Below are 23,688 nucleotides of genomic sequence, written 5' to 3'. Positions count from 1 at the left end.
AAAAAAAAAAAAAAAAGGTGAAAGACATTATTCTTGGTGAAACATCACAGGAATGGAGAAGAAAGAATCCTATGTATTCAACTTTGATATGAAGACAATTAATGACACGGGGCATGAAGGGGATACTGGACAGAGAAGGAGGGAGGGGGTGTGGGCAAGGAAAAAAAAAGAAGAAATTAGTGACTAATTCATATATAAATTGTATTTAATTTGGACCAAAATACATTAAACATTAATTTTTAATTCAACATGTTAATATGTTGTTTATCATATTGCATTCTCATGAGCTAAATTTGTTTGTAATTTCCCCCTTATAATAGTATATGATATATATTATAATATATAATAAATAATATATAATAATATATTTTCTCTACTTATGTAAGTAGAGTATTTAAGTAAAAATTTAAGTAGAGTATTTAAGTAAAAATAAAATGTAAGGACCTAATCATAGTGGTACCATTGGTTGTCATGAGAAGAAGTGGAAATCAACTAGTTTTTTTTTTTTTTTTAAAGGAAATAGAAAATCACCTTGATAAGGACACAGAAGGCTACGACGTGGTGCTTGATGCTATAGACACAATGCAGCGAGTCGCCTGGCACATCAATGACATGAAGCGGAAACACGAGCATGCAGTCCGGTTACAGGTCAGCCACGAGGAGTCCATGCCCAGCAGTGTGGTTGGGACACTGACTTGTTACCACTTTCTAACTGAAATATTAAGGTGGCTCAGTTACTCCACTTACTCATGGTCTTCAGTACGATTCTCCCTGAAGGAAGATCAGGACCCCAGTAACACTGATCATTGTACCATACAGCTATTTAATAGAAAATTACATTGTAACTTTTAAGCTATAGTTTGTTCATAGCCCCTTTGAAGACATAAGTTAATATTAGAGTCTCCCCAGGCCTTATATTTATTATAGCTTTCCATAGTTTCTGTCTCTTATGGTCAACCAAAGTCCAAAAATATGAAATGGAAAATTCTAGGAATAAACAATTCATAAGGTTTGATGCAGTGGCTCATCCCTGGAATCCTAGCACTCTAGGGGGCTGAGGTGAGTAGATTGCTTGAACTTTACCACAGGAGTTCAAGACCAGCCTGAGCAAGAGTGAGACCCCCGTCTCTACCAAAATAGAAAAATTTAGGCCAGGCACAGTGGCCTACACCTGTAATTCCAATATTCTAGGAGGCTGAGGTGGGTGGATTGCTTGAGCTTAGGAGTTCAAGACCAGCCTGAGCAAGAACAAGACCCCATCTCTACTAAAAATAGAAAAACTAGCCGGGCATGGTGGTGGGCACCTGTAGTCCCAGGTACTCGTGAGGCTGAGCCAAGAGGATGGCTTGAGCCTAAGAGTTTGAGGTTGCTGTGAGCTGGGCTGATACCATGGCTCTCTGCCTGAGCAACTGAGTATGACTCTATCTCAAAAATTAAAAATTCTTACATTTTAAATTGTATGCCATTGTGAGTATTGTGATGACATTTCATGCTGTCCCCCTCTGGGACGTGAATTGTTCCTTTGTCCAGTGTGTCCACACTGTCTACTGCTGTCAACTTAGTAGCCGGCTTGGTTATCAGACCAACTGTTGAGATATCACAGTCCTGTGTTCAAATCCACTTTATTTTAATTAATCATAGCCCCAAAATGTAAGAGTAGTAATGCTGGCATATTGTTATATTTGGTCTCTTTTATTATTATTGCTGTTCATCTTTTACTGTGCCTAATTATAAATTAAACTTTACCACAGGTGCACATGAGTAGGGAAAGACATTGTATGCAGAGAGTTTCAGGCCTATGGGCTGTTGGAATGTATCGCCTGCAGATGGGGTAGGACTACTTATTTGAAAATGGCTAAATGGCTAGTTTTCCATATAAATCTGCTTGGCATTCGGACATCACTGCTAAATCAGAACATAGCCCAAAGTTATCCCCATTTCTACTCATTTCTATTTCCAATCAGTGACGTTTCCGATTATCTTACAGGTTCCTTAATTAAATGGTACTTGTGAATTCTTATATTTTTTCAAAATTATAAAAAGCACTTCCTTTAAAAATATTAATTTTGCTCATGCTGGGGTCTCACTATGTTGTCCAGGCTGGCCCCAGACTTGTGGGATCAAGCACCTATCAGCCTCCTGAGTCTCTGGGACTATAGGCGTATGCCACTGTGCCCAGCAAAAAAATGTTAATATTAATATATGATAAATCCCAAAGAAAAATATCAGTCATGTTATCAATCTATATGTATCAAGTTCTATTCAAAGCACTAAAACATAAGTTAGGGGCAAAGAAAGGTTCATTTCCTTTCCTCAAATAAGTGAATTTAAAATCAGAAAATTTCTGAGAAAATGCCTCTTATATAATTTTATGCAGGCTTTAGTTTTGCGTTGCTTATTTGTGATATAGATTTCAGTATCTGAAAGTTTTTGAGCCAACATTGCTGATGGTTTTTAATCAGAAAAGTAGGAGGGAGAAAGTCAGGAGAAGGAAGCTTATCTATGAATGTCCCATATTGGGGACCCCTGGAACTAGATTTTAAAAGACGTACCTGCTGCTGCCAGCCACAGCATAAGGATCATTAGATAATAGAAATAAGTAATTGGTGACTTATCAACTCAACTCAATTCATTTCTGTTACCTTTAAATGTCACCACCCATAAACACAGATTTATGTTGCAAACCATTAGATAGCACATAGGTCATTAGGTGCCGTTGTGGACCATTAGTCACCATTCTTAGACTTGACAGATGGGTCGCTGGGTCCTTGGTGCCTTGCTTTCCGTCCCTGTTTAATCCCACGGTCCCTCCCCTCCTCAGGAGATACAGAGTTTGCTCACTAACTGGAAGGGGCCGGACCTGACCAGCTATGGGGAACTGGTACTTGAGGGAACCTTCCGTATCCAGCGGGCCAAGAATGAGCGGACACTCTTCCTTTTTGACAAGCTGCTTCTCATCACAAAGAAGAGAGATGACACGTTTACATATAAAGCTCACATCCTGGTAGGTCTGAGGGCTGGTGGGTGGCAGGGGAGGACCCTGGTGGCTGGGTCCATCACGTGCCTCACCCCTCTCTCTGCTCCAGTGTGGCAACCTCATGCTTGTGGAGGTGATCCCCAAGGAGCCGCTCAGCTTCAGCGTCTTCCACTACAAGAACCCCAAGCTGCAGCACACGGTTCAGGTACCCGCGGTGCCCTGGCCTCTTTCCAAACCCCCTCCCATGTGAACTGTGAGTGCTGGGGGCCAGGAGCCCTTTCCAGAGCTTTCTGGTCACGTGGCACTTCCTCCCATCTTATCCGAGGACTGTGTGTGTACAGAGGAGCTGGGCGTTGTCTGACTGTCCAAATCTCTCCGTAGGCTAAATCTCAGCAAGACAAGCGCCTGTGGGTGCTGCACCTAAAGAGGCTGATCCTGGAGAATCATGCGGCAAAGATTCCGGCTAAGGTGAGATGCAGCGTCAGTCAGTACTACAATGTGGAAGAATCCCAGTCCTCGCAGGGCGTCCAGTGCAGCTAGATGTTTAACTTCAGAATAAAGAAATTGAGAGCATGTGTAGGGACCAGTTAAAGCAGCCACTTACATTGAGAAGATGCAGGCACTGACAGGCCTATGGAGGTAGAGGTCCTGCTGTTCCTTTTACGGCTTGAAAGAAGAAAAAAGAAGGAAAAGATCCAGTAGAACCTCTGTAAACTGACCTGGTCAGTACACGGAAGTGGTCACGTAAGGAACCAGGCCTACTGTACTGATACTGGTGCATGTCTGGTCTGTGAAGTTAGGTCAACATAAGGAGGTGGAAAATGGACGGAGGTGGTCAGCTGTGGGAGTTCTACTGTACATATAAGAAAACGTCTAGAGAACTAATAAAAAATGGAGTTGTGGGGCTGGGCATGGTGGCCCACACCTGTAATCCTAGCACTCCGGAGGCCAAGACCCATTTGAGCAAGACCAAGACCCTGCCTCTAAAAATAGGTGGCCGATGTGGCAGGTGCCTGTAGTCCCAGCTACTACTTGGGAGGCTCAGACAAGAGAATCACTTAAGCCCAAGAGTTTGAGGTTGCTGTGAGTTATGACACCAGGGCACTCTACCAAGGAGAACAAAATGATACTCTATCTCCAAAAAAAAGAAAGAAAACGGAGTTATGAGGAATGTTCAGAGCGCCCTGCACCTGCTGTGACCTGAGCTGTGTGAGGCTGTGGGAATGCCAGGGAAGTGGGGTGCAGACTGGAAGGAGTTTACAGAGGAGGGCGCCATGCAGGCTGTTAGCTGCTGACCCTGAGGAGGTAACAGGGGTAAGGGGTGTTGTGGAGGGATGAAGTGTTTGATGCAGTTGAGTAGGGAGAGGATTGAAAACTCCTCAATCTTGAAAGATGAATATTTTTATGAAGCAGGAGAAAGGAAAAGGGAAACCAGGCCAGGAGGCCTGCGTGAACACAAAGGGGCGTGAACAGGCCCTGGGGGCTGCCCAGGTGGGAGGGCTGCCTGCCTGGGAGCCAAGACAGGAGGTGAAGCCGGGAGCTGGAGGACATTCAGGTGACCCACGCAGGGCTATGGACACACACAGGAGTCTGGGCTGTACTGGCCTCGGGAAGAGGAGATGGTACGGTCTGCCCTGTATTGTCCCCTGTATTTGGGGACAGTGAGACAGGCTGTGGGAGTGAGAGTGGAGATTTAGTAATCCAGAAATAGACAGGAGCACCCCTGTGAAGCCCCAGCCGCAGAGGGGGCAGCGCACCCGAGACAGAGAGGACAGGATTTTCCCCACTAAGCGTGAAGGAGGGTGAGTCAGGAGCTGGAGCAAGAGCTTGGTGTGGTGAGTCCCGGGCTGGGCTGCAGAAGGGAGGAGCCGGTGAGGTAGGAGTAAGAAGGAGATGTCAGAGCAGGTGAAAAGTCAGGTCTCTGGAAGCCAAAGACCCAGAGGCTCCCTCACTAGAGGCAGTGGCTGAAGCCCTAAGATTGGACAGAGTGGCCCCCAAAACTGTGGACAGGAAAGAAGAGCCAGTGGGGATCCCAGCTTGTGAGGGACCTGCTGAAAACTTCGGAGAACAGCCAGAGAAAGAGTGGCCACGGGGGCAGGAAGGAGAGAGGAGGAGAAGGGCTTGTGCGGGGAAAGAAGGAATGAATCTCAGGGACAGGGAGTCAGAGACAGCCCTAGAGGCTGCAGAGATCAGAAAAGATTAAAACAGAAAACTAGATTGTAGGTTTGGCAACTAAGAGACCAGGTCAGAATTACAGAGGATTGAAGATAAAGTGAGAGAATAAGAAGAAACAGGCGGGGTGTAGACATTCCCCCACACACACACACAAAGTTCAGAAAAGAAAAACTGGTGGTAGACTGGGGTGAGGGAAAATCAAAGCAGGACTTCTTGTGTGGGTGAGGAATACTGAGACTGCAGGAGGATGCAGGGCGGGAGAGCCGGGAGGTGACGACATGGGAGGGAGAGGGTTGAAGGCACAGGGATGGGGGACAGAGGACTCTTGAGGTGACCTTGATTGAGGGAAGATGTGAAGGGTTCGATTCACTGACCAGTGAGGGGAGCAGAGAAGGTATTGGATACCCAAGGGCAAATGGAAAGGTTCCAAACAATTGCTAAAGAAAATTGGACTAGTCACTAGAGATTACTAAAATAATTTGTAAAAGGCATCAAAGACCCAGCTGAAGCTAGCTGCTGTGAATCAGTGTGGGGATGTTGTTTCAAAATCTGCTCAGCAACTTGGGAACTAGAGGTGAGGAAGCACAGCGCAGGTGGGTTCCTGCAGGACAGGGAGTGTCCGGGCGAGGGAGGTTCACAGGGCAGGGGAAGGGAAAGAGGCAGTAGATGAGCAGGATTTCCAGGTGGAGTTTTTGGAGAGCAAAAACCAACAGGGAAACTAGACTGGGGTCCAAGGATAGCTGGTGTTGCAGTCAGAGCTGGCTTAGCAGGAGTTCAAGTTGGCGAGAAAGAACCAGAAATCTGTAGCTGGAGAAGGGACTTCAGAGTCCTGTGCTAGAGATGGGCCGTTCTGGGTGTGATCAGGTTCTGGGGGAGGTTCTGCTTCTGTGGTGCCGTCCAGGAGTGGAGGAACTGGGAGGAGGGTGGTGAGTGGGTTATCCACATACATGGTGAAAGGATGCCAGATGGGGCACAGAATAGGATGGTGACCATGAGAGTTGAACCTGGTGGAAAGTAAGGAGGGCTGAGATTTCTGGAAAAGGATGAAGTCTGTTTTGCCCTGTGTGTAGACTGAAAAGCATTCAAAGCTTGTTCTCCCGGCTGCCAGCAGTCACTTTGTACTCAGGAAATGAGCATGCACAGGTGTGTATTTTGAAGCGTGAGTTTCGTTTCATCAGGGTGTTGGGAGAGGTGGCTGCGTGTTCTTCATGGTGAGTCATTTGGCTGCTGGCCTTGTGCCTCAGAAGGCCCTTCTGAGCAATGGCAGAGTGGCATTCGCCCCACCTTCTGTTTACCTGTCTCCTGGGAATGTCGAAATGGCTAAAGAGATTCTGAAAGGCAATTTCAGAACCTTTGCAAAATGGGATTAGCTCACATCCTGTCCTCTCTCTCCCACAACCAGGTATGTGAATTCCAGGAGGTTTTCACTTTATAGATTCAAATGGTTAAGATAGTTGGTCTAGAATTGCACCTTTTGCCCAAATTGCTGATGGTTTTAGAATCTAAAAATGATTTTTTTCCCACTACAACTTACTGAGCATGTATACACTGTGCTAAGTAAGTACTTTATATTCTTACTTCACCCTCAGCAAAACAAGTTATGAGATGGGTCTTAGTCTCCCTATTTTAGAGAAATAAAAACAGAGGCCCAGAGACATGCAGTGAATCGCCCACGTTTGTATTGCTACTGCATGACCAAACCCAATCCAAACCCAGGTCCTTCTGGCCCCAAACAGCATCTTCACCATTATTGCCATTGTTCCCACTGGCAATAAAAACATACTTATTTAATATGCTCTATCCACTGCAACGTTATAAATTTTTTTTAAGTTTAAGTTTACTTTATATACATTTTTACACACAATTTTCCTGCTTCTTAAATTATTTTCTTAAAGTTTTAAAAATATATTTCTATGATATAAATGCATACGGAAAATTTTAAACATCAGAAAAAGTATCACTGGTCTAACGTTAGTGCAACTGTGGGAAATTCGTTAGTTCCTCTTAAGACCACATTCCTAATTCAAGGGTGGTCCTTGGCTGACACCTAGAGGTCAGAAATGGTACTTTGGGAAATGAGCTTTCAAAGCCTAGAAAAAAAATACTGTTTTGAAGCAGTCAGGTTTAGACACCAAAGAACTTCTTAGAAATAGCTATGTTGCCCAGTCTTATATATGGTATATCAGCTTAACTCTTGTCCACATTAATTTAGAATAAAGGTTAATGTAGGTACTTTTGTATTCATATATACATTCACTTGGCTCTATAAATACACTTGTAGGAAACTGAGCTAGCATTTGTGTTTGACAGTAATCTAAAATGTACGTTAGAATGTATGTTAGAGACATCAGTGTTCCAAAGTTCTAAGCATTTGTTTTCTCAAAATTAAGGTAACTGGGTTGAGGGGCCCCTGTATTTTTTTAACTAAATATGATTGCTACTTAGCCTAAATGTTTTAACTATAATATCACAGATCCCAGAAAAATGAGTACAATTATTTTTAAAGGTACGTTTAGCATTGTGTTTGTAGGTTAAGATGTACTACCCTTAGAAAATGGCATTAAAGAACAAAAAAAAGCTACCTACAGTAATTTTTTTATTTTCTTTGAATCCTTATGTGGAATGATCCATGGCAGGGTAATTCATTTATCTTTTTATATTCCCCTCAACATCGGTAACATGATAACAACAATAACAAAAAGAGGGCTCGGCGCCTGTAGCTCAGTGGCTAGGGCACCAGCTGCACACACTGGAGCTGGCAGGTTCAAACCCAGCCTGGGCCTGCCAAACAACAGTGACAATTACAACCAAAAACAAAACAGCCGGGTGTTGTGGTGGGCACCTGTAGCCCCAGCTACTTGGGAGGCTGAGGCAAGAGAATCGCTTCAGCCCAAGAGTTTGAGGTTGCCGTGAGCTGTGATGCAATGGTACTCTACCTAGGGCAACGTAGTGAGATTCTCTCTCTCAAAAAAAAAAAAAGAGGCCCCACATCATTAAACTTCAGAAGACAAGGGAGAAAGTGGAGAGAAGTGTGCCAGGCGTCCTCAGACTACGGCTCGTGGGCCACATGCAGCCCGCCGAGGACATTTATCCAGTCCACCTGGTGTTTTTGCCGCTGTTGCCTGTCCTGCTTAGCAGCCAACCCATCCAGGGGCCCACAGTCCAGCCCTCCAACGGTCTGAGGGACAGTGAACTGGCCCCCTGTTTAAAAAGTTTGAGGACCCCTGCAAAAGTCAGAAGTTATCGGGCACAAACTCCTAGGAGGGCAGGTGGTCCAGCCCATCACTGGACCCTAATAACAGGAGACTGTTATCCCATCTCACAGCTGAGGAAGCATTTGGGAGACAGGAGAGCACCCAGCTAGCTAGGCTGGGATCACACCCCTCGTCCTTCAGGGCCCTTCCTCCACATGTGGCAGCTCATCCTCCCTGCCTCGTCCAGGGTCTTGGCTGCATGATGGGAGGTGTGGAAAGGGACCGGGGAAACAGGGAGAGTTAGCTGGTGACAATTCAGAAGGAGGGAATGTCCAGCAGCCACTTCACAATCAACGCAAAACAGTTATAAGATCCCCGATGGCATGGGGAGGGCTGGTAATAAAGATACCAGGCTCCATGTGCCTGGAGCTTTGGTTCAGTACATCGGGTTGGGTGGCAGGAATCTGTAGTTTCTAATAAGCTGCCCAGCCTGAGAATCAGCCCGTCGTAGGAAAGGCTCCCCTTACAGGGTGGGGTGCGGTCTTAGCTCTGGTGCATTAGCTATGTCACCTCTACCGCCCACATGAGGGCACACATCTGATTGGATCCCCTGAACTGTGCATTACTACGTTAAAGAAACACAGTAGTGAGTTTGTAAAAGCTTTGTAAGGCTGGTCTGAAGGTAGCGAGGTGCCTGACTCGATTGCTCACAGTCACAGATTGAATGCTTTGGTCTATTCTTTCCCCTTTTCTCACTACTGCACTTGACTAAAACAATGACAAATAAAAGTTTTTTAAAATCCATTTGTTCAGGAGGGATATGATCTGGGTTAGGATTGGGAGTTTAAAGGAAAATAATGTTATCACAATTACAGCTACTCTTTTTCTCTTTCAGGCTAAGCAAGCAATCCTTGAAATGGATGCCATCCGTAAGTTTTGTTCCTTAACACAATTTGCAATGTCCTTGTCTACTTGTGTCTATCACATTTTCTGTCTTAAAGTTACCAAATGTCAATTGTAAGAACATAGCATCTCTCCTCACCGTCTTGACAATCATGGCAGACAGTATAATCCCTGCTGGGCCAATTGACTTCTAAGTTGACTCTCCCTGGTTTCCCTGGGAGTGAGTTGATGGCTGGCCACTGTCTAGGTTTCTGCATCAACTAACAGGGTCAATGCTTCCCCCCACCTCCACCATCACCACAAAATAGAGCCCAACAGTGCATTTCCCACTTCATCCCATCTTCTAAAATGTCCACATCAGTTATCGCAAGAATCGATTTTCCACATGCAGAAGAAAATTCTAAAACACAACCATCCACACATGGGAGTATTTCTAGGTTTATAAAAGTAGGCAGGGAAGAAATACGTCAGGTCTTTCCTAAATAAGATCTTACTCAGGGCTCGGCGCCTATAGCTCAACCGGCTAAGGCGCCAGCCACGTACACCTAAGGTGGCGGGTTCGAATCCCCAGCTCGGACCCGCCAAAACAACAATGACGGCTGCAACCAAAAAATAGCCGGGCGTTGTGGCGGGCGCCTGTGGTCCCAGCTACTTGGGAGGCAGAGGCAGGAGACTCGCTTGAGCCCAGGAGTTGGAGGTTGCTGTGAGCTGTAATGCCACGGCACTCTGCCCAGGGGGACAGCTTGAGGCTCTGTCTCAGAAAAAAAAAAAAAAGATCTTACTCAGCAGCACTTAGCATACCCTTGTTATTTCTCAGGTTGGATAGAATAGAAAGAGAAAACAATGACTTTCAACACTCACAGGCAAGTCAGCCAGGAACTTATACGTGAAACAATTCTACTTTTAGGCTGGGGGAGGTGACTCACGCTTGTAATCCTAACACTCTGGGAGGCCAAGGTGGGTGGATCTCCTGAGCTCAGGAGTTCAAGACCAGCATGAGCAAGAGTGAGACCCCATCTCGACTAAAAATAAAAAAATAGCTGAGTGTTATGGCAGGCACCTTCAGTGCCAGCTACTTGGGAGGCTAAGGCAAGAGGATGGCTTGAGGAGTTTGAGGTTGCTGTGAACTACGATGATGCTATGGCACTCTACCTAGGGTGACCAAGTGAGACTCTATCTCAGAAACAGAAGATGATGATGAAGCAGGAGATGTGGAGAATTCCGCAGTCAGCTGCTATTGTGGCTGGCTCCACTCAACAAAGTAATTTATTTTGTTTGTTTCCGGACTCTGGGCTAGTGCTTAGAAATCAGGGAGATTCTATGAGTGCCCAGAATTATTTCAGGGCACTAATTGGTGCCACATGCATTTCTTCCAGGCCCAGGCCTAGGCCACAGCAGCTCAGCCTGAGGCCATGACCTCATTTACCCAGCCCTGACTTTGAACTTGGCTGAATGTGAGCAGGGTAGGCTCGTCCATTGGACCATATGACCTCATCATGTAACTTTTGACGTTGGAAAAATGTATGTGGTCTTCACAATCTCAGAACTCTTTGAGATTAAGACACCCTCGGAGAGCCTTACCCCTAATTTGAGGAGCACAGGTTTGTAGCTGTGTCCTAGAATTGTTTGCCCTTAGGCTTCAGAACACAGATGATCATTGAATATGCTATAGTGCCTTAAAATGAGGCCAGAGCATCTTAATCCAATATTCCCTTTAGGCAGGGTGGAAAGATGCAAACTCCGTGAAAAAAAAAAAAAAAACTTTTTTTTTTTTTTCGAGACAGTCTTACTCTGTCACCCTTGGGTAGAGTGTTGTAGCATCATAGTTCACAATAACCTCAAACTCTTTGGGCTCAAACACTCCTGCCTCACTCTACCACACACCCAGCTAGTTTCTCTATTTTTAATAGAGATGGGGTCTCAGTCTTGCTCAAGCGATCCACCCACCCCAGCCTCCTACATACAGTGCTAGGATTACAGGCATGGGCCACCACACTCAGCAACTCCATGAAATTCTAGTAAGAGAATGTAAAGCTGGCTCGGCACCCGTAGCTCAGTGGTTAGGGCACTGGCCACATACACTGGGGCTAGCGGGTTCAAACCCAGCCCAGGCCTGCTAAACAACAACGACAACTACAACAGAAAAATAGCTGGGCGTTGTGGTGGGCGCCTGTAGTCCCAGCTGCTTGGGAGGCTGAGGCAAAAGAATCACTTAAGCCCAAGAGTTTGAGTTTGCTGTGAGCTATGATGCCATGGCACTCTACCAAGGGTGCTGAAGTGAGACTCTGTCTCAAGAAAAAGAGAACGTAGAGCTTTCCTCAAATGTTTAAGGGAGCAACGTCTAGGAAATTCTGAGTCTTTGCACTTGGAGGACAACTTTCATGAGTGCACAGGGAGCTTCCCTTCCAGTAAGGGAGAAGCCAATTCGCAGCTTTTTCTGCTACAGAAAGCGGGAGAAGAAGGTAGTGCAGTTAACAGGCCCCAGGTCAACAAAACTCCTAGAGACACACATTCTCTGCTGACTGTGGAAGGGGATAGTGTCCATGTCTGATGACAAAGAGAAAATCCTCAGTAATCTAAACGAGTCATGTCCGTTTGGGAGCAGTCTGAGAGCTCAGCACTCGGCCTAACCCCCCGCTTCTCTTCACAGACCACCCAGGCTTCTGCTACAGCCCCGAGGGGGAGACCAAAGCAGTTTGTGGCTCTAAAGAAGGTTCTACTCCTTATCGGCTGAGAAGAAAATCTGGTAAATAGAATGTTGTAATCAAAAATTAATACTGATGGGAGACTGGCAATCCAAATCCTTTCAGTCTGACCAAAAAAAAAAACATTTCCATCTGGTTTTTGAGCTCGCTCTGGTTTGAATACAGCTGAGGCTGCCTCGACACGGGGTCTCTTCATTCTACGGCTCTTTTCTACTCCCCTGTTTCTTTCCCAGGGAATATAAAACACATCAATCAACTGTGCGATTGGCGTCTTTGCACAGCGTCTTACCGTGGATGTGCAGATGCACAGGCCCCATTAGCTCTTGGTGAATCCCACGAGTCACTCACACACACACACACACACACACATACACATACACACATACACACACATGAGCTGACCCCAGCCTCACACTGGCTGTACCACACCCCAGGAGGTAATTATTGTCTTAGCCCTGAAATGTTTGGTTTTCTTTTCATCAGAGTTTATTGAGTATCTACTTTATGCCAGGCTAAGAACTAGAAATGCAAGGGGAAAATGTACCTGTGGTTCCTCCTTGCCAGGAGCGCCCAGTGGAGGACACGCAGAAGTGCCGATGAATGAATGCCAGTCTGTGACGCGGGTGGAAGGGACGAGAAGGGACGCTGCACAGGGGGAAGACCCTACAGCTTGTGCAGTAGGACAGAGTCTGTGCCCCCGTCCAGCCTGATCAAGAGCAAGGAATGGCGGGGCAGGGGGAGTTAGATGAAGTCTAAAGAGACATGGCTAGAGATAGGCAGGTAGGAGCCTGACCTTACAGGCCCAGTAGGCCACACACAGCCTTTGAACTTGATCTTGAAACTGAGGTAGGATTTTAGCAAGGAACTCTGAGAATATTTGCCTTTTAAGAAAAGAACTCTGGCTACATGTGGAGAATGAAGCAGGTAGAGAGACAGGAGCATTAAAGGACAAAGGTCGGGCTACCTGTCACTGTCAGCCAATACGCAGGGGCGGGGGTTGGGTCCAAACAAGCTTTATTGGCCAGAAGGCCAGCGATTCTGGATCACAGCGAGAGTAGCCTCTCAATTCTGTTCTGCCTCAGTTACAATTCCAAAAACTTTACAGTGAAATACAAGGAAACCAACCTAGAAAATTTTAACTTTAGGAAACAACATCCAAGTGGCAAAATGTTTAAACAACAGGAAGGTGATTTTCATTTTAACAAAACATCTGAGGGAATCATCAGCGAAAACCTATCATCAAAGAAACCTTTCCTCCCCCAGTATCACAACACCTGTCATCTATGTGTGACTACCGCCTCAGAGTCTCCTAAGAGAAACACCCTCAGGGTCACAGTGATACTGTAACTAGATAATCATAGAGGTGGGGGAAGATTGCCAGCGAAGCAGAGTAGATCAGGGCGCTGCTTCAGCTCAGCTTCTCAGCCTCCAGTGTGCAGGCTGCTTTTCTGGCTTCAGGAGATGGTCCCGCTAGTCTGGGTGAGAAGGGAAGAGAGCTTGGATCAATGTAGTAGTGACTTGGGGGTTGGGATGCACATTACTGGGAACCCGCAGAAAACGGCAAGTGTCACCCTTGTCACTAGCTAGCTCAGTAGGTAACCAAGAGAGGGGGTGCAGATAAAGAGGCAGATTGTGAGGACAGGGGTGGGAAGACACTGGGGTGCGTTGCCTTTGCTGAGGCTGAAGTTTGGGATCGCTCTGGCATAAAAGCATACAATTGAGTGTTACCGGCTGGTAGGTGGGAGTGAGGGCTGAGGAAGCCGCAGCGGCTAGCAGTAAGGTGATAAGTCAGCTCTCCTTTTCTGCAGTATTTTGTGACTTCTAATTCCCTGGCCTAACATTTATCCTTCCATTGTGACGGTGTGAATTTCTTGCTCCTAAGTATTTCGAAGCAGTGCAGATTTAGTAAAATGGATAGAAAATTTCTAGAGCTCAATTAATCTGTCAATAAACTAATAATTCATTTATAAGAAACAATTTTGATTTGGTTTTTCAAACAATGCTGTCTTCATTTTTTTTCTCCCCAGAACCTTCCTCAAGATCACATAAAGTTTTGAAGACCAGTGGTAAGTCCTAAAATATATTCTATTGTTTCGTTCATGTTGAGACCCACTAAATGAAACCATTCATGAAAAGTACCAGGCCAAGTGAGGTAGCTGACACCTGTTGTCCCAGCTACTTGGGAGGCTGAGGCAAGAGGATCACTTGTGCCCAGGAGTTTGAGGTAGCTGTGAGTTATGACACCACAGCACTCTAGCAGGGGGCAACAGAGTGAGACTCTGTCTGAAACAAAAAAAAAAAGAAAGAAAGAAAAAGAAATACCAGCTGAAATAGAGATTAATAGATGTGATTATTTGATTACAAAAAATTAATTTTTTTTTTTTGAGACAGAGTCTCAAGCTGTCACCCTGGGCAGAGTACCAGGGCATCACAGCTCACAGCAACCTCAAACTCTTGGGCTTAAGCGATTCTCTTGCCTTAGCCTCCCAAGTAGCTGGGACTGTAGGTGCCCACCACAATGCCCAGCTATTTTTTTATTGCAATTGTCATTGTTGTTCTAGTTGGCCCTAGCTGGGTTCGAACCCACCAGCCTCAGTATATATGGCCAGTGCTCTGCCCACTGAGCTATGGGCGTCACCCAAAAAATTAAATCCTATAAGTAAAAGTGTGATCTACATGTGACAGACATAAAAAGATTAATATCTCTATTATATAAAGAAACACTGTATATCCCCAAAAAGAAACAAGGGCTCTTTTTTAAAGAACAGAGAATATACTTGGGCATCTTCACAAAAGAAACACGAACTTCCAGTAAAATTTAAAAATGGTCACCCATGTCATTAGTCAGAAAAACATTTAAATGAAATAAGTAGAGGGGGAAAGCTATGACTTTTGAAAGGTGTAAACAGTGGTGCTCAGAGATGGGTCCTGGAGGAGATGTCCAGGCTGGGTTTATTGAAAGGGAAAGATGGCCCACTTGGGCAGTGCAAAGGTGGCATCTGTGTCTGTGCCCAAGGGCAGTTAGAGACCACTTTTTTATGGGGCCTAGGCAGTTCCACAGCCTGACTATAAAGCTAGGACCTTCTGGCAGGAACTTCTTAAAGGAAGGGCTGGCCAGATTTTTTGTGTCTTTGTCTTAGCAGAGGTGGTGGGAGAAGGGAAAAGAGTTTGTGGCTACATTAGGCCCCCTAAAAAGCTTGGCCAAAACATTTAAAAAAAAAAAAAAAGGCACTCCAAAACTATTGGTGGGAGTGTAAATATCTGAAATGTTTCAGAAGCAAAATTCAGTAATGCCCATTTAAATTAAAAATGTGAATATGCCCTTCACCCAACATTTTCACCTGCATAAATGGCCTTGCCCAAGTGTGGGTGGATTTGTGTCGGAGTTTGTTCTTTGCAGCATTTGTGATAGGACACTCCATAAAATGCCCATCCAATGGGAAATGGTTAAAGAAGAGAAGGTGTGGTGCCCCATAAACGTGATGGGGGATATTGTGCTGCTGTTGAAAAGAAAGAAGAGGCTCTCCACCTATTAATAAGGGAGTCCACATATATTTAGCAGAAAACACAATGTTTCCTAGTGCATCTTTATTTTAAAAACAAATAATTTTGGTGCATTGCGGGCAGTGCTGGAGCTGAAAAGATGGACATGGAAGTGTTAAGTGTGGTTACTTCAAGCTGGGTTTCGTGGGGAGGGAAGTACTTTATATGCTTCTCTAAACAGTTTTCCAGGATGAGACACGTAATCGGTTCATCTGTAAGAAGGTGGCTGTGTAAATCTGTCCCATAATTTCACTTGCAGTACTGCTTAGCAAGGTGACCCTGTTGATTACAAGACTAAATCTTTCGGTTAAAACCAGTGAAATGTCAAAATATCAACAGCATAATCATCTTTACGTGATTTTCATGGTGGCTTGTGCTTTCTTTCTTCTTCTTCTTTTCTTTTTTTAATAGTGCATAGTTTTTGGAATCTTTTGAAATGTATTAACATGAATTAGTTCATTGCTCTCAGGGATTAAGGTAGAGACGCCTAATGCTCAGATACAGGAAAAGGATCGATGGGCCAGGCACCAGGGCTCACACCTATAATCCTAGCACTCTGGGAGGCCCAGGTAGGAGGATTGCTTGAGTTCAGGAGTTCAAGACCAGCCTGAGCAAGAGTGAGACTCTATCTCTACCAAAAGTAGAAAAATTAGCCAGGAGTTGTGGGAAGTGCCTATAATACCAGGTACTCAGGAGGCTGAGGCAGGAGGATTGCTTAAACCCAGGAGTTTGAGATTGCTGTGAGCTAAGCTGAGGCCATTGCACTCTGGCCCAGGTGGCAAAGCAAAACTCTGTCTCAAAGAAAAATAAAAGAAAGAATATATAACTGGGATAACTGAAAGGCATTTTCAGAAAATTAGATATAAAGGGCCCAGAAGCCACTTGAGCTTTGATTATTAGCAATCAGTTTGAGTCCTATATTAGTGTATGTTTATATATGAAATACATTTTTAATTTTCTAATGTAAAAAAATGAAACTTTTATTTTGCAGAAACAACACAAGACATCCAAAAGGTAAGCACTACCGCATGTCTGATTTTAGACACCCTGTATGATTGCCCTCTCCTATTCATACCACATGTATAGCTTATCCCAAGTGCAAACAATTATTTTGCACTTTGGGAATTTGATGTTTTACATTTACTTTACATTTTGAATTATTTACAGTTGATATAATCAAAGACTCATTCTTATCAACTTCTTCTCCCCCTCCATCTTAGAATTAAGGCGATATTTATTCATTTCTCTCCCCACCTCTCACCCAGGAGCTATGACCTTACCTTAGACTACACAGTACTAGATGAGCCAGTCCAGGCCATCCCTCACCTCTGCCTGGGTAGGAACAAGGGCCTCACTTCCTGAGTACAATTCCCTGTCTCAGGCAGGAGGGCGAGGAGCCCCCTTCTAAGAAGATTCTGCTGCTTGTATAAAGGGTGTGATGATCTGTGTTAGAAACTTTACTAGATCAAGTTTTTATTTTTCTTCCTCTGAGAAAAGTTTAGAGAAGGAATAAGAATGATATGCTCTGTTGGAAGCTGCATGTCCCAGTTTATTACATGCGAAGAACAGGTATTCTATCCTGAGCTGGGTAGTTTGCCCACTATGGCTGCTGATCAGCGGGCTTACATAATGATGCTTAGAGAGCTGATCATTGCATCTCCTTTAATGTTCTGCATCTGTAAGGGTGTAGCTATGAAACTCCCCACAGAGCCATTTGCACCAGGGCTTGGGGCAAGACCAAAGCAACCCTGCTGATAAAGGCTATATCTTTCTGTTAAACCCAATAAAATGTCTAAAAATTGGCTGCACAAGGTGGCTCAGGCCTATAATCCTAGCACTTTGGGAGTGGATCACTTGAGCTCAGGAGTTTGAGACCAGCCTGAGCAAAAGGTAGAGATCCTGCCTTTACTAAAGAAAAACTACCCAGGCATTGTGGTGCAGACCTGTAATCCCAGCTACTCAGGAAGCTGAAGCAAAACCATCTCTTGAACCCAAAAGTTTGAAGTTGCTGTGAGCTATGATGATGCCAGGGCACTCAACCCAGAACAATGGAGTAAGACTCAGTCTCTAAAAAAAAAAAATCAAAAAATCAACAAAGTCTTTAAGTAGTTTTTATGACTCAGGGCATGCAGGTGCATTTTTTTAGGTATGTGGTGTTTTTATGAAAGTTTTAGAAACTTATTAATTGATTCATTATCTTGACATATGGTGTGAGGTTTTGATTTTCTTTTAAATATACTGTGATTTCATATGTGGGGTCACTGTGGAAGACTCCTGCTTTTTTTTTTTTTTTGGTTGAGAGACAGAGTCTCACTTTGTTGCCCTCTGTAGAGTATGGTAGTGTCACAGCTCACAGCAACCTCCAGCTCTTGGGCTTAGGCGATTCTCTTACCTCAGCCTCCCGAGTAGCTGGGACTACAGGCACCTGCCACAACACCTGGCTATTTTGTTGTTGTTGTTGTTGCAGTTTGAACCCACCACCCTCAGTGTATGGGCCTGGTGCCCTACTCACTGAGCCACAGGTGCTGCCCAGACTCCCTGCTTTGTAAAGCAGCCAAAGTAGGACTTGGAGTGAAGCCCTTCTCAGTACTGAATAGCAGAGTCTCCCATTGCAGAGTTCTAGAAATACAATCTCAAGAGCTTCTTGGAAACTTTCTACAACAGTATTCAGGCCAAGTCCATACAGGGACGAAGTAAACCTTCTAAAGTCTGAAGACAAAAGAGAGCAAAAACACCAGAGTTCCATCCCTGACAGTCACTTACTGAAATGAGTCACTCGTGGTTGGAGAGTTTATAATGGGAAATACTCCTTAATCACAGCTTAACAGAATATATATTCTGAGGCTGCGTATGGGTATATGTGTGCAGTGACATGAGCTTACATATGTAAGCTGTAAGACATGAATTCAAATCCGTTTCTGCCATTTATAAACTGCAACTGTAGACAAATTGCTTACCCTTACTAAGACTTAGTCCCTTAATTTTTAGAATTGTTGTAAAGATTAAATGTATGTATAAGTTTTAAAGTGCTTAGTGTGGTCTTTGGCACAAAGCTAGTGTTCCATAAATGATAGCTGCTATTATTAGTAAATAGCCATAATGCTGAGAATGTGCAAAAACAGAGAAAGTTGACTTGGCTCTGGCAAAATTAGGGCATCTAAATTGCATGTTTGTGTGTGGTGCCAAATCACATACTCATTATTTCTTAATCTAAAACCTTCTTCAGTTCTCTCGATCTATTTGATGTGAATTTTCAACTTCCAAAGAACTACTACCTTCAAGTGTGATTGCCTTAAAGATATACTTCAAAATTAAAAATTACATTTTCCTAATTTTATAAAACCTTATGAATTTTCTGAGATGAAAAGATCTCAGGCCAGGCACAGTGGCTCACACCTGTCATCCTAGCACTCTGGGCAGCCGAGGCAGGCGGATCATCTGAGCTTACAGGTTTAAGACCAGCCTGAGCTGTGCCTGTAGTCCCAGCTACCCAGGAGGGTGAGGCAAGAGGATCACTTGAGCCCGAGAGTTTGAGGTTCCTGTGAGTGATGACGCCATAGCACTCCACCGAGGGCAACATAGTGAGCCTCTGTCTCCCCCTCACCAAAAAAAGTGTAGAATCATGATTTAACTAGATGGTATTAACTTATTTTATCAATACTTTATAAAAAGTAGTTACTGGGTACCTAAATTTTTTTAACATTATACCAGTGCAGTCTAAGTAAGGTGAAAAGGAAGAGATACTAAATGTGTGTGTATGTGTATATATATATAAAACAATAAATGTTATATGTAAGTATCATGCGTACATGTATGGGTGAAGAGAAATTACTAATTGAATTTCAAGTTTTAATATCTTAATAGAAAAATAACATTTAGAATAAAATCTTATTCTTCTCTACTCCTTTCATCCCTCCCTAAGGGATATCCCAGTTTCATTGACAAGTGATGAAAAATTCTTCCTACTTTGACATGTCTAATAGGTAACTGTAGGGTTTTGATTAGAAAATATGTATCTGGTATTAACTAGCTTCAACAGATCTTAACTCTTTGAAACTAATCCTCTTACCTGCAGTGTAGTATCAAAGGGTGATCAGCTCCCGTCTGCACCACCGAGCTCCGTCAAGAAGGGTTGTAAGCTATAAAAGACCCCCTTGTTTTCTTTGATTACAAATCATTAACATTCACTTATATTTTACTTCCTAACAAGAAACTAAATGTTAATTAAATGTATTTTGAAAGATAGTAAAAATATCATAGCTTAACAGTGGATTAAATTACATTCCTATAGTAAAGGCTCTTGGCCTAGAACCTAGATAAACAAATGTAATGCTGGCCAGGTTTCAAGGTGGGGTTTGCAGATTAAAGGGAAATCCTTGCAAGAGCTTCTGGATACCAGAAACCATGTTAACACTCCTAAGAGTCCTCCAGGTACAGTGGCTCACACCTGTAATCCCAGCACTCTGGGAGGTTGAGGCAGGTGGACTATTTGAGTTCAGGAGTTCGAGACCAACCTGCAAGAGTGAGCCCCCATCTCTACTAAAAATACAAAAATTAGCAGGGCATAGATACTGAGGAGGCTGAGGCAGGAGATTCACTTGAGCCCAGGAGTTTGAGGTTTCTATGAGTTCTAACACCACAGCACTCTACTCAGTGTGACAAGTGAAACTCTGTCTCCAAAAAAAAAAAAAAAAGACTCCTAAGAGTCAAGCCCTGAGTCTCAGACTCCTTAGAAAGTCTCAAATATAAATCCGATCTCATACAGAAAATATACATATTTACTGTATAAAGGAATATATATGTATTCATATATACATATGCATGTTTATATTCATTTATATGTAATCAGTATTTGCCAATTAATGCGGTGCCTGTGGCTCAGTGATTAGGGTGCCAGCCCGATATACTGAAGCTGACAGGTTCGAACCTGGCCCCCGCGAAACTGCTATATTTGCCAATTAAGGATCACATTTATTTGAAATATCTAAGTTTTCTGTATTTAGCTGATATCCTGCTTTGGGGGGTCAAGGGTATAGAGGTCAGACCTTAAGTTTGAGGCCTAGCCTTATTAGTAAGTAGAGCAATTTACTGAATCTTTAACAGCCTGAATTTCCTTACTGTGAAACTAGTACAATCATATCTAATTCATAGAGTGATTGTGAATATTAAGTTTACAGAATGTCTATACACTGCTCAGCCTAATCTCTAAGTAAAAATTAATTCCTGTCCTTTCTGCCCCTTCTGCAAAGCTTGAAGTGCTTTTCAGCTCAATTAAAACCAACACTTTCTCCTGATCATGTTCTTTAAGGATATCACAGTCAGTGGCAGAGGTGCTGTGTGAACACACTGAGAAATTCCTAAGTGATGTTCCCTCCTTACGGTCCTGGGATTCAGTTGATGTTTCTGTCTTCCTCAGGTTTCTAGAGAGGAAGGATCTCCCCAGCTGACTTCAGCACGGCCATCTCCTACCCAGAGGAACAGCCAGCCGAGCAGCTCTGCCACGATCGGCATGTTTCGAGGGAGTGGAACCGCCAGAAACATCTGGACAGATCACCAGATCAGGCAAGCCTTGTTTCCCAGCCGCCGACCCGCACAGGAGGACGAGGATGATGAAGATGATTATCAGATGCTCGTGCCGTCCTTCTCCTCCTCAGATTTGAACTCTGCCAGGCTGCGTGAAGAAAGCACGTCCAGCCGTCCTTGCAGCTGGCATATGGGACAGATCGAGTCCACAGAGATACCCAGCTCTGGTCATAGGATTGTCAGGCGGGCCAGCAGTGCTGGTGAGAGCAACACATGCCCTCCTGAAGTAAGAATTAGGGACAGCGATGGCTCCCAGTTCAGCCCCCGGAGGGAGCTGCAGAACGGCCCCAAGACGGAAGAACAGGAGGGGATGACACCCTTTGGGTCATCTACAGAGTTAACTGTTGATGACATAGACCATGTCTATGATAACATAAGTTATGAGGACTTAAAACTAATGGTGGCTAAGCGAGAAGAAGCTGAATCCACACCCCCTAGATCAGCAAGGGACTCCATTCGCCCCAAGAGCACTCCAGAGCTAGCCTTCTCAAAGAGGCAAGCTGGCCACCCTAAGAGCTTTCTTTTCACCCAGAAAGACGGAGTTCTTATGGGTCAGGAGGCGTCCAGCCAGAGCACACACGAACTCCAGGTGGTTGAGGAAAACATCTATGACACTATAGGGCTCCCAGAGCCACCACCGCTGGATTTCCAGTGTGGCAGCTTAAAGCGTCCAAAGAGGAGCACCTTTCTGGGTCTGGAAGCCGACTTTGTGTGCTGCGACAGTCTGAGGCCCTTCATTTCCCAGGACAGCCTCCAGTTCAGCGAGGAGCTGCCTTCCCGGCAGGGCGCCTCTGATGAGGATTATCTGAGCCTGCTACACACCTCCTCCAGCTGTGACTTGTCTGCCGCTGATAAGCCTGTATCTGACAAACTGTCTGAGGAAGTAGATGAAATCTGGAATGACCTGGAAAATTACATCAAGAAAAATGAAGACAAGGCTAGAGACCGTCTCCTTGCTGCATTTCCTGTAAGCCAAGATGACGTGCCAGCTGGGCTGCACGCCGAGAGGTCCCCGCAGCTGGGCCGGCACGCGGCTCACTCCGCATCTGCGCTGTCACTGCCCGAAAGCCAGGTTTTCCCCACACCAGGGAAGAGCAGGGCCATCAGAGCCAGCCGGGTCAACTACCCATTCGAAGAAGACCTGATTTCTAGAGAAGGCTCCTTTGTGAGTCTTAACCGGCTCTCCGTGGCCAGTGAGACGCCTCCTGTGGACAATCCTTACGACTTGGCTGACAGCAGTCTGTCCCAAACAGACCCAGAAAACCCTGACCTGGGGATGGAGGCTGCAGATAAGACGAAAAGCAGGGTTTTTATGATGGCTCGGCAGTACAGCCAGAAGATCAAGAAGGCAAATCAGCTTTTAAAAGTGAAAAGTCCGGAGTTGGAACAGCCACCGGCCAGCCAGCATCCTAAGTCCACGCACAGAGATCTGGCAGCTATCTTAGAAGAGAAGAGGCAAGGAGGGCCCGCCATTGGTATGTTCACCCTGCTTTCTTCCTTCTCAAAAGTCAGGTGTAAGATGTGAGAGCGCTTTTCAGATTCTAAATGTCTTTCACATGGATACATGGGAGAGAACGCTGACCTTCAAGCTTTATTATCTCAAAGTCAGACTGTAGATAAAGCCATTACTTTTCTCGCTTCACACCTGCTGAATTGCAGCATGAGCTGTCCTCAGAGGGTTTTGTCCTGCCTGTAACATTGTCATTACAGAACGGATATTGTAAGAAAGAGTTTTCTCTAAGGTAACCTCAAGTATGGAAAGAAGCAATCAGTTTGCACTTGTGATATCTCTGCCTTTCCCCTGTGTATCAATAATTTGTTAGGAGAAGCAGCGGACTGTGTCACCTTTTAAGGTTCAGAAGCATGGAGAATGTTGCTTCAGAATCCCAATAAAACTGTCTGCCTCTGCTAACAAAGACAAAAAAAAAAAACCCACAAAACAAAACACACAGTCGTCTGTGGATGTTTCTTAGTTGTTCACACTCCAATTGTTTTCGCACGTGTTTTCAGTTACCACTCAAGTTTTTAAAATACTGCTATAATGAACACCATCTCTTTGGGTGTTCTCATATATGCTTCCAAGAAGTTTAATTATTCTGTCAGGCCCCCTTTGTGTGCAGCATAGCTAAACCAGGATCTTGGGTGTGAAATTGGTAAGATTAAGGCTATAGGAACGAGATATTCGTGGTTGAACTTTTTTGAAGGCTAAAACTTAATACCAATCTGGAAGAGTATAGCTGTGAATGAACTACATGGTTCTCATTGAAAGGAAAACCTGAGGGTGGTGGTTCTCATCTGAGGAGCTTGCATCTCTAGATCCAGAAAGCTTTGGGGGTGTGGGTCTGGGAATCTACAGTTTTAAAGCAGTGTGGCCTTTCCATCATATTTTAAGAATTTCTGGCTCGGCGCCTGTGGCTCAAGTGGCTAAGGCGCCAGCCACGTACACCCAAGGTGGCGGGTTCGAATCCAGCCCGGCCCGCCAAACAACAAAGACGGCTGCAACCAAAAAAAAATAGCCGAGCGTTGTGGCAGGCACCTGTGGTCCCAGCTACTTGGGAGGCTGAGGCAGGAGACTCGCTTGAGCCCAGGAGTTGGAGGTTGCTGTGAG

At 44.7% G+C, this 23,688-nt stretch overlaps 1 protein-coding gene across 1 annotated transcript in view; it reads left to right on the top strand.

The window, feature by feature from the left end:
• The window catches only part of PLEKHG1 (pleckstrin homology and RhoGEF domain containing G1), a 216,056-nt gene that overhangs the window by 185,136 nt on the left and 7,232 nt on the right, over positions 1–23,688 (top strand). Inside the window, exons 6-14 of the mRNA XM_023517967.1 lie at positions 517–648; positions 2,822–3,004; positions 3,087–3,182; positions 3,359–3,445; positions 9,242–9,275; positions 11,900–11,995; positions 13,982–14,020; positions 16,489–16,511; positions 20,914–22,555. Coding sequence (XP_023373735.1) covers positions 517–648; positions 2,822–3,004; positions 3,087–3,182; positions 3,359–3,445; positions 9,242–9,275; positions 11,900–11,995; positions 13,982–14,020; positions 16,489–16,511; positions 20,914–22,555 — 2,332 coding nt within the window. The remainder of the gene's footprint in view (positions 1–516; positions 649–2,821; positions 3,005–3,086; positions 3,183–3,358; positions 3,446–9,241; positions 9,276–11,899; positions 11,996–13,981; positions 14,021–16,488; positions 16,512–20,913; positions 22,556–23,688) is intronic.

The sequence above is a fragment of the Otolemur garnettii genome, unplaced genomic scaffold, assembly GCF_000181295.1.
Source record: "Otolemur garnettii isolate 467f Iridium unplaced genomic scaffold, OtoGar3 scaffold00126, whole genome shotgun sequence".
Taxonomy (NCBI): Eukaryota; Metazoa; Chordata; class Mammalia; order Primates; family Galagidae; genus Otolemur; species Otolemur garnettii.
The sequence above is the reverse complement of the archived record's forward strand: the minus strand, read 5'-3'. Positions and strand labels throughout refer to the sequence as shown.